This window comes from Rutidosis leptorrhynchoides, chromosome 3 (assembly GCF_046630445.1).
Source record: "Rutidosis leptorrhynchoides isolate AG116_Rl617_1_P2 chromosome 3, CSIRO_AGI_Rlap_v1, whole genome shotgun sequence".
Classification (NCBI taxonomy): Eukaryota; Viridiplantae; Streptophyta; class Magnoliopsida; order Asterales; family Asteraceae; genus Rutidosis; species Rutidosis leptorrhynchoides.
Window position 1 is genome coordinate 358,834,514 of NC_092335.1, and position 10,675 is coordinate 358,845,188.

Consider the following 10,675-nt stretch of genomic DNA (forward strand, 5'->3'; position numbering starts at 1 on the left):
AATATTACTGTATAATTACGGAGTAATATATATATATATATATATATATATATATATATATATATAAATATATATATATATATATATATATATATATATATATATATATATATATATATTTTTTTTTTTTTTTGAAAAGCAAACAATATATTAAACTCGAAACATATACAAGGTTTGAGCCAAAACGGCCCAAGCAATTTACAATCCCGACAAGTTGCAAAGTGAGCAACTAAAATCTAAACTAAGCACATTCTACGTTCACGACAAAACCAACTAATTAAGATAAGTGTTGGGATTACATAACCAAGTCAACCAATCTATATTATCTTGAATGTTATTTTTGTCGATCATTTTTCCGCCTAAATAATAAAATTCATCACGAAGTGTCTTTTTTAAATGTTCATATTTTCGTGTAATCTTGATGCCTGAAAAATTTTTCCAAAAAAACGAAAGATAAAAATTTGCTTCCCCCTCTTCCCCCAATTAGTTACTTCCACATTGATCCTGCTTATATATATATATATATATATATATATATATATATATATATATATATATATATATATATATATATAAATAATAAAAAGGTACGATGGATTTTCATCTCAACTATATCATTCAAAACAAACCCAACCCATGTCTTTTCATCCCGAATTTCAATCGATTAGGTTCGGCAATTTAGATTTTGGAGAATGGAGTTTCATTCGAAATTTTTAAAAACGAAATCCATTCCCACCAAATTAACCCTGTACAATTGCCTCAAAATATTTGAATATCCAAAGACTTTCCCATTAAACCTAAATTTGATACTGATCCGTATTGTCCTGTGTGTATCGATAACAAATCTAAAGTCTTTTCCCAGGGGAACCTAAGTTTGATACTCATTGTATCGATAACAAAACCAAAGTCTTTCAGTTAAAGAAGAACACAACTGCAATTATCCTTTAAGGTGCTTTTTTGTTAAGTTGTTCATGTTGTTTAATCATAATATATATATGTGTATAACATCTTTTCTTATTCGATTGATTAATTGTCTGTAACTAATATATAATTCAATCATTCATGTGTAGTTAACCTGCTTCTATCCTGACTACCAACATTCGAGAAATGGATAACAATAAGCGAGGTCTACGATCTACGTCCCAATCTACCACACAAGGGGAGGAATATGAAGATATAAGAAGATTGACTATTGAGAAAAACAAAATAACAATGGAACCTTTCGGGCTGAAGCGTGCGGTTAATGCTTTAGAGAGTCTTAAGAATAAAAAAAGGAAAAAGAAATCATCGCCACATCACAGGAAGATGCAGAGTATACTCCTGATAATGACGTTGATGCTGATGTTGAGCAACTTGAAGAAGCACGAGAAACCAGATCAGTTAAAGCTAATAAAAAGGTAACATAACGAATTTTGATAATCTGATTCATTGTATTTAGTTTAACCACAATTAAACTTCTATACAAAAACATTTCATTTGACCATTGACACTTAACGGATTAAGTAATTTATCGAAGAGACGTGTTGCTGCTGCTGAACCCACTGTAAAAACTTCTACAAGATCTATTTCGAAAAGCGTGCAATTGACTGTAAAAAGCAGTGCAACAACCAGTGTGGAAGAAGAGTCTCAAAATCAACCACAACTGCCTAATCCAAAAACAACATTCACGAATGGTGCGTCGATTGAACAAAGTGATGATGATGATGACAATGATGACTTGAATACTGAGCGGGTACTCGTAGAAGATTTTGGAAACGATGAAGATGAACTTGAAGACAATTTAGAAAATCAACAAAACGTACTTACAGGTACGTACAAGGTTTATTTGCTCTACTTACATGAATCTTTCTTTTGTTTTCTAATTATTATATTCTAACTTTCATTGTCACCTTTGTGATATACTAACATGATTTGATGGATTTGATGCAGATAATTATCAACTTCGGGACGAAGATTTATTACATCAGGGCAGGGAAGCTGAAGAAGACAACACACTTCATGAAATGGGAATAGATCAAGGTTGATTTTGTCTATCTGCTTCATTCTATACACGTACAATTCGATCGTTTGGTTTAACTGATTGGAATTGCTTGTTTATTTTATTTTATGACATGTAAAATCTTAATCGTAATCTTTTTTTTAGATGGATAAAGACCTAAAACAGTCAGAGGGCCAACAAAAATGTTGACAGTTTGGGGAAAAGAAGAGGGAGAACGAAGTACTGTTTTATTCAACACTCTTGGGCAACCCATTGGTAAAAATACGTCTGAACTCGCCCATTTCATAGGAACCATTGCTTGGAATGGAAATAATTATTCAGTAAGCAGGAGATGGAATAAAGTCAAAAAAGATATAAGGGAAATGTTGCTTGAGTTAGTGAAGGTAAGTACTGATCAGCATTCTTTGTTTTGACTACTAGTGCATTTAATTTCTAAAGTTAGATGTTATTTTTGGGCAAAATACGATTTCTCAGTAACTGGTGAACGGTGGATATTGAGATCGTTAGTAAGAAAGATTAAATGTTGGAGGTCACGACTAAAAGCTATGTACCATGATCCAACTTCATCAATCAGGGATCAGATTCGTGCTAGGCCTAAACTAGTGAAAAGGGGAAAATGGAAGAGACTTGTAGCTTACTGGAATACAGGAGAGGCACATGTATGCAATTGTTATTCGGCTACATGTTTTGATATTAATAATTTATGATACATCTGTTAACCAGTATATCTCAGTCCATATATATATAGTAATTGGGCTTAGTCCACTTTATATTGCTAGGGTTTATTACTATATAGGTTGATGTATTGTGTACGTATTGAGAATAATATTGATGAACAATGAAAAAAAGGTAGATTTATGTGAAGGATCCCTCTGAATCACTAACAATTAATTGGTGATTGGAGGATGATGATATTTTCTAGAATACTTTACATTTACACCTTGACTTATGATATACCATATATATTATAAATCAATATGCATTATAAATTCACTATATAATAATTGCATAATACATCAACCTATATAGTAATAAACCCGGCCTAGCAATATAAAGTGGGCTATACCCAATTACAATATATATGGACTGAGATATACTGGCTAACAACATCATCTTTGTACCGCAGGATCTTAGTGAAAAATGCACATTGAATCGGTAGAAAAAGAAGCTGATGCAACTCACTGAAAAAAAGAATTATGCTCGTGTGCGAGAAGAGATAAAGGTAATTAATCAAAGGGAATAATGTTATTATAATACCACGTAGATATCCACAAACTGTTAAAACACCTTTTAATTTTCTTGAAACATGCAATCAAGGGTAACGAACCAACATGTGTTGAAATGTTCGAAGAGTGTTTCTCAAAAGGTGGAGAAACAAAATGTACAGCAGCTAAAAATGTTATTGTAAGTAATTTTGTTACTAGTGCAAATATTTTTACAACGCAATTGCATAACGGATTTGCTCAGTTGTATTAGCTCTGTCATGATGATATCACCGATTAGCTCAGTTGTATTATGTATATGTCTATGTATAATACAGGAAAAAATGAGTCAACTTAGATCTAAACCTCTGGATGGTACTATCGTTGAGCCTGGGCCAGATGACCTCTTTTCAAAGGTCAAGGGAAACAACATAAGTTATCTATTGTTGGAAGCAGAAAACAAGCGTCTAAGGGAGGAAAGGGAGGAATTATTAGCAGGAAAGAATCGGACCACCAATGATTCCACTTTACCAAATAGCTCGCCAATACCACCCGTTCAAGCAAATCAGCCAATAACTACCGTTGCAGTAAATCAGCCGCGACCTTTGCGGGTATGTCTTTATAGAAAAAAGTTGGTCTTCAGACTGTTAAAATATAGAGTTTAATAAGTATTTACTGCAAATTGATATTCATGTTGGGGCTGAAGTTTATTTAAAGAACTTTTGTGTCTTGCCAGAAAGACTAGCAAGAGGACGGGTTATGAGTTTAGGTCCCAATGAGGTGGTGGGACATAGACCTATTGGTAAAAATTATTGTTCAGTTCATATATAGGTTGCAATTGAACCTGATGAAGAACTGGTTAGGTCGTATGATTTATTCGACACCATTTTCGATGCTATCGGTGCACCTGTTGCATGGCCATGTCCTTTAATCAAGGTGTGTCCTTAAACTATTAATAATAATTTTTATAAACATGAGTGTTGTTTATAACTAACCTATGATTCATTTTGTTTCTAGGTTGTGCCGCTAGATTGAAGATTGTGTGACGATTAAGAAGATTGTGTGATGATTCGTGTTTTTGGCTACAAGTTTTTGGCTGCATTGTTATTGGAATCGTTTGTTGTTACTAAGACTATTATATTTGAATTATGTAACTGATCGGTTTTCTGCTACATTAAACATATTCCCGTATTTTGATGTTTATTTCCAGAATATATTTCTCATTAGTGTAATATTTACTTCATGGCCATTACATTTAATATTTATTATGACATTTTAATTGATTTACCGCACCTTGAAAATAGCTTCCTTAATCCTACTTGGGATATTAGGACCCTAGTTAACAGTCCTATTATGTGCTTTTTAGGACCTATAAACATATTAGGTAATAGGACCCTTTCATTAAGGTTCCAAAAACGTATTAGGTAATATTACCCTTTCTTTAAGTGTTCCATTAGGTAATAGGACCGTTTCATTAAGGGTTCCATAAACGTAAAAGGTAATACCACCCTTTCTTTAAGGGTTCCATAAACGTATTAGGTAATAGGACCCTTTCTTTAATGGTTCCATAAACATATTAGGTAATAGGACCCTTTCTTTAAGGGTTCCATTATGTGTTTTAGGACATTTTTCATGTTCTAGATAAGTTACATTCTAGGACCATATTAAAAGGTTTCATAATCCAATTTAGATATGAAGACCCTTTTAAAAGGTCTTAATATAGTAGTTAGAACCCTATTCGTGTGGTTATTAATCATATCATAGGACCCTATTCGTGGATTTCTTAATGATTTGGGATATCAGGATGCTTTTTCATAGGTCTTCATATATCTTTTAGGACCCTATTTTTTAGTTAATAAGGTCCTTATAGTTTTTTACACATAATGAGTGTCACATTATAGGTTTCTATGATAAGATCCTTATATGTTTTTACGACCAATTATAAGGGTTCTTAGAAATCTATTAGGACCGGATACTAGTCATATTATAGGACCATCAAGTGAGGTCCTAACATGTTTTGGCACTTTTTGGTTTTCATACTTCTTGGGACGCCACCCTGGGACGACCGATTTTGTAAGGGTTGCTTCAGCCCAAAGGTCCTATAAAGGTACGTTATGGGACCGTTTTGGGGTCCCTAAAGGCCATTTTTGTTGTAGTGTGGGCTAAACCCAATACAAACATATGTACAATATATGCACGGTCTAATAATTCTAGTTGAATACCGGCTTAAGGTACCCGGATATAAGATACAACGTTTACAAAGTGAAACACCAACATTTTCATCTCCAGGTCCCGTACTCTGTCACATATCCGTGACGTTAACATCAAAACAAAGATGCAACGCTCGCTTATAGCTTAACGTACATCGCCATTACTTTCCGTCACAAACCATTGGTGACCGGCAAACGGATTGAAACATCTGCGGTCATCATTTATCCGATCCCAGGTATCTTCTACGTTTAGAAAATATCACGGGGTTTGTGAACGAGCAGGATGGGCATAAAAAAGATGCCTTTAAGGAGTGATAAAGAAGAAAGAAAAATACAAATCTCATAGAGGTTATCATAGGCACTGACATCAAGATGCCTACAGGAAACAAGAGTCACGTGAAGCTAAATGTACAAGTTATACGTTTCAGAGTAGGATGCACAAACAAAATATATCTGCACCCGTCAAATATCATTGGAGGTATCGTACAATCTTCTGTGTAAGAGGTACAAAATTAATTTCTCATAAGATATTTCTTATATAATTACCAATCGTGCAATCATAAATCATTGATTATTAAAATTATATTTCATAACATCGGATTATGTGGCGTTATATTGTAAGCCCTTTATTTCATTACTTTCAAAAGGAGTAAGTAAAGGACCCACATGGTCACACCACATAAATGACCCGGAAACAACATCGTGATGGATAAAAACAATATTCACATTTTTTTAAACATATTAAACTTTGGGATGGAACTGATCACTTCGTTCCAAAAATTTTGGTAAGATAGATATATGAACTTTATTGTCATCACGTAAGCGAATTAAGCAAAAATTTATGTCGAGAATTATTTGCCCATAAATTTTGTCTTTATAGCAAAACATTCGCGGTCAGAGTTGATTTGAATATATTGCAAGAACAATGACAAACAGTTCTTGAATGTATTTTCAGACCTACCGCCTTAACAAATACATTCTAGCTTTCGTTGGTAGGCGGACCTTCCCTCGAAGAACCATTTCGGATGAAAAGGGGAGTCTGGCCAGAAAATTTTTGGTCCGGTTTAACTGTATTAACATCTCGACCAAGCTCACGTGTAGTCTAGATATTTATGTTCGTCATGACGGCGGCAAAAGAAATTATATATGAAACTAGTTTTTCTACAAACACCCCCTCGGGTTTTACGACAAAAATACGAAAGAGATGCACACAATCAATCAATCAATCGAAGAAAAATTAGTAAAGTTTTCTCGATAGGTGCAAACTTATCATTTCGCACCAGAGGAAATATTATGGGTCGCTACCATAGTAGGCTCTCTATTCGCCGGAATTGCTCAAAGATGAAATTACATATTCAACCAACGGTTGAAAAAATGAAGAAACATGAAAAATCATTAAATGGTACATTTTATGAAGGTACGCCCCATCTACTCTGCTAGCTATTCGGAGTATAACAAATCAGAAACAACCATCCGGTCTGGTAACTTTGACGCATTCGGGATGTATCCATTCGGATGCACTAAAAAGCTTGTGAGCCATGATTCCACATTTAGAGTCAAACGGCCCCGGTCTCAGTGCTCATCATGAACATTTCAACATTCCGCGGTTCCGAAATGATAATTGTTTAGATTATGATAGTTTAAGAGAATTCAGAGCATCGTCGTCGGGTTTGGAGTTGACAACATCTAAGAAACTCAATGTACAAACCGGACAATTGATCCGTAAAGAAGATTGGTTAAGCATCCAATTAAGGAAGAAGTTGCACATCCGTTAAGGTTACCTCAAACCTTCTTTGTAACGACATCCAAGCTCCGCTAAAGAAATATCTAGCCTGTCATTCGAAGAAATTCATGAAGACAGATCACTAATAAAAAAGTAGAAGAAGAAGAAAACAAAATATTAAGTAACCAACATATGGTATCTGGTTACAAGCTAACATGTTCCTAGTCTGAACTCGTTTAATTCGCAAGTCGGGTTAGTTTACTTGTGTATAGTTTTGTAAATACCATTCGTGTCGTGTAATCAGACTGTTGAGCATTGGATTTCACGCTCATCCATACCTTGAAAATTTTGTCAGGGGAAAAGCAAGAATTTCTCGAGAATAAAAGATCTTTGTGACGATACAATTGAAATAAAAATAGCCAAAAAGGAAATTATGAAGAAAGAATACTTACTATATGCAAATAACATTGGAGACGATAATGACGTGACGTGAGAGGGATTTGAATCGTTTTAAGTTTGATAAAGTACCTGTGCCAGCTAGCATTACCAAACTAGAGGTACTTGATGATACGCATATTGAATCTATATAAAATAACTCTCATTCTTATAAGAGTTATATATTTTTTATAAGCAAGAATTGAGGAGGCCGGAAGGGAGTAGGCACGAAACGAGCCGTGGCGAAACGAGCCATGGCAAAACGAGTCAAGCAGGCACAAAAGGAGCCGTGACGAAACGATCCGAGCAGGCACGAAACGAGCCGAGCAAGCACGAAATGAGCCGTCAATGAATGAGTAGGCTGGTACCGTCAAGGATTAAGCCTTCTAGAGATGAGTAGGCTGAAACCGTCAAGGATTAAACCGTCAAGGAATGAGTAGGCTGGAACCGTCAAGGATTAAGGCGTCAAGGAATGAGTAGGCTGGAACCATCAAGGATAGCCGTTAAGAAATGAGTAGGCTGTGTTATAAAATGCATATCGATTGTATTATTGAATTCATGATCGGAAGCATACACAAAGTCTGATATATAAATACAAATACATGCTAACCCAAGTAGTGACACGGGCTAAGCCCACTGCATAAATAAATGGGCTAAATATAGTCTAAAATCCCCCCGCAGTTGGAGCGGGAGTACAGCGGACGCTTAAACTGGATCTGAACTCGTCAAACAATGCATACGGAAGACCTTTGGTGAAGATGTCAGCAAACTGATATCTAGATGGCACGTGAAGAACCCGAACCTGCCCCTGAGCAACTAGATCGTGTACAAAGTGAATGTCGATCTCAATGTGCTTGGTCCGCTGATGCTGAACCAGATTAGTAGAAAGGTAGACCGAGCTAACATTATCACAATATACCAGAGTAGATGAGGTTAAAGGACAATGAAGCTCACGGAGGAGATTGCAGATCCAGCAGGTCTCTGTAACAGCATTGGTAACCCTACTATACTCTGCTTCGGCACTGGAGCGAGAGGGCATGAGTTTTCGTTTTGATAACCATGAGAGAAGGTTGTTTCGGAGGAACACACAATAGCCAGAGGTAGATCGTCTGGTAGTTGGGCAGCCGGCCCAATCAGCGTTAGAGTATGCAACCAAAGTAGTGGGAGATGATGTATATAGTTGTAAGCCGAGATCAGTAGTGCCATGTTTGTAACGGATGATCCGTTTGAGAGCGTGCATGTGCTGTTCCCGAGGATCGTGCACGAAAAGACATATCTACTGAACTGCGTATGAGGTGTCTGAATGAGTGAAGGTGAGATACTGAAGAGCGCCTGCAAGGCTCTGATACCATGTTATAAAATTGTAAGACCCAAATATTTATGGTACATAGAGTAAATATGATGTACGTATAGTGTATGAAGCATGGTATAAGTTTAAAAGCTGACAGCTGATTTGAGCATCGTACGCGCCGCGCACAGTTATGGGCGCAGGCCGCGCACACCACCTGATGACAGTTTTCTGCTTTTTCCAATTAGAGTTAAATGAGGGGCTTTTTGGTCATTTCACTTGAGAACAGATCTGAGGCCATATCAGCTGGTTTGGATCCAACTTTGGATCATTTTCACATCCATTCAACACTCTCATCCATTCTTAGAGAGAGAGATTTCTAGAGAGAGATTTGGGGTTTTGGAGAAGAAGAAGCCTGAATTGATCAAAAGCTCGAGTGTTAAAGTTGTTCACCTCGTTACTAGCTACATTTTGGTTATTGTGGTGAGTTCTAACTCTGAATTTCATTGTTTAATTTGATATTCAAAGTTAGGGTTTGAATTTGATTTGTAGAGAAACCCATTTAAACACTTGAAGTGAGTTCAATGATGCTAGTAATCGGGTTTATTGTTGTTATTGGTGGGTTTTGGGTTGGAAACCGACTTGGCCATGATTTAGGACTTGTAATTGGGTTTAATCACTAGGTTTAGTAATTATGGAAGTGTTGGAACCCATTTGGGGGTATTTGGTTGATTAATTTTGAAATGGGTTAAAATTAGGGTTTAGGTGTCAAATTGGGTAAGACACGTGTTTAACACTTGTGTTTGAGTTTAATTGGTGTATTAGGACCATCTTCACTTGTGTTAGTGATTATTGGTTAGTTTGGGCGCGGTTTGTGCTTGGAAGTGCATTTGGGTCGAAATTGCACTAAGTGTCAATTGAGTTGGTTTGTAAGTCCACTCTAATTGTGTTGTATGTATTGTAATAATGGAATAGGTACTTTCCAATGACGTGTTGCAGATTTGTTCGGTTACATTCATCAAGATGACAAGGTGAGTGTTAATATCCTATGTGCATATGTATGTGTAGGATAGGTGCGGGTTGGGTGAAGTGATCCTCGGCTATAGAGCTCACTTCACATATAGGTGGATTCGATAGACTTGTGTAATAGGTCCAAATGGCACGGTTGTGTGTTTTGGTTGACCACCTTTGACGAGGTGCATACTTTGTGTGTACATTATCACATGGGCTTGTGATGTGGAGTTATATAATCTCGATGGCGTGGGATTGGTATTGAGTTGTGGTTGAGTAAACCAGATGATGTGGGTTTTGATTTGGGAAGTGAATCACGTGTGGATACGGATTCACGATGACGCGTGTAGTTCGGTCATCTTATTGAGGTAGTAGTCTCGTGTGGATGCGGATTTACTAAGGCTCGTGTAGTTCGGCCAACCTCGATGTTGTTGTGATATTGAAGATAGTAGTCTCGTGTGGATGCAAATTTACTAAGGCTCGTGTAGTTTGGCCAATCTTCATTTCGGTATTTGGTTAAGGGGTAAACCTTGGGCAGTTTACGCTCTTGGTATATCTATATATTTTCGTATTGTTGTGACGTAGCTAACCCTTCGGGTGTAGCTTGATGGCGTTGTTCACATCATCGTTGGTGAACTTACATTGTTGTTATATTAGCTTGTTGTATAGCGATCGTACGGTATGCTTAGATTAGCTTGCCTTTATGCTTGGATGCTCCGGTATGTGCTATTTGATTATTATTGTGTGGCGTGTCCATTTTTTGCATATATATGTATGTAGTATATTCTCACTCACTAAGCGTTAGCT

At 36.4% G+C, this 10,675-nt stretch overlaps 1 protein-coding gene across 1 annotated transcript; it reads left to right on the forward strand.

Annotated features, from left to right (window-relative positions):
* The first annotated feature begins 1,926 nt into the window (after positions 1–1,926).
* LOC139897577 (uncharacterized) lies at positions 1,927–4,064 on the forward strand. Its single transcript, XM_071880275.1, has 7 exons — positions 1,927–2,019; positions 2,144–2,382; positions 2,474–2,658; positions 3,126–3,221; positions 3,317–3,403; positions 3,540–3,812; positions 3,938–4,064. The coding sequence occupies exons 4-7, from the start codon at positions 3,171–3,173 to the stop codon at positions 3,944–3,946; spliced, it is 420 nt and encodes a 139-aa protein (XP_071736376.1). The 5' UTR covers positions 1,927–2,019; positions 2,144–2,382; positions 2,474–2,658; positions 3,126–3,170; the 3' UTR covers positions 3,947–4,064.
* The last annotated feature ends 6,611 nt before the right edge of the window (positions 4,065–10,675 follow it).

Bases quoted from the DNA above. Each gene is read 5' to 3' on its own strand.
- LOC139897577 (XM_071880275.1), top strand. From the start codon at position 3,171: ATGCAACTCACTGAAAAAAAGAATTATGCTCGTGTGCGAGAAGAGATA. The intron at 3,222-3,316 runs GTAATTAATCAA...CATGCAATCAAG, and splicing joins GTGTGCGAGAAGAGATAAAG to GGTAACGAACCAACATGTGT. The intron at 3,404-3,539 runs GTAAGTAATTTT...TGTATAATACAG, and splicing joins CAGCAGCTAAAAATGTTATT to GAAAAAATGAGTCAACTTAG.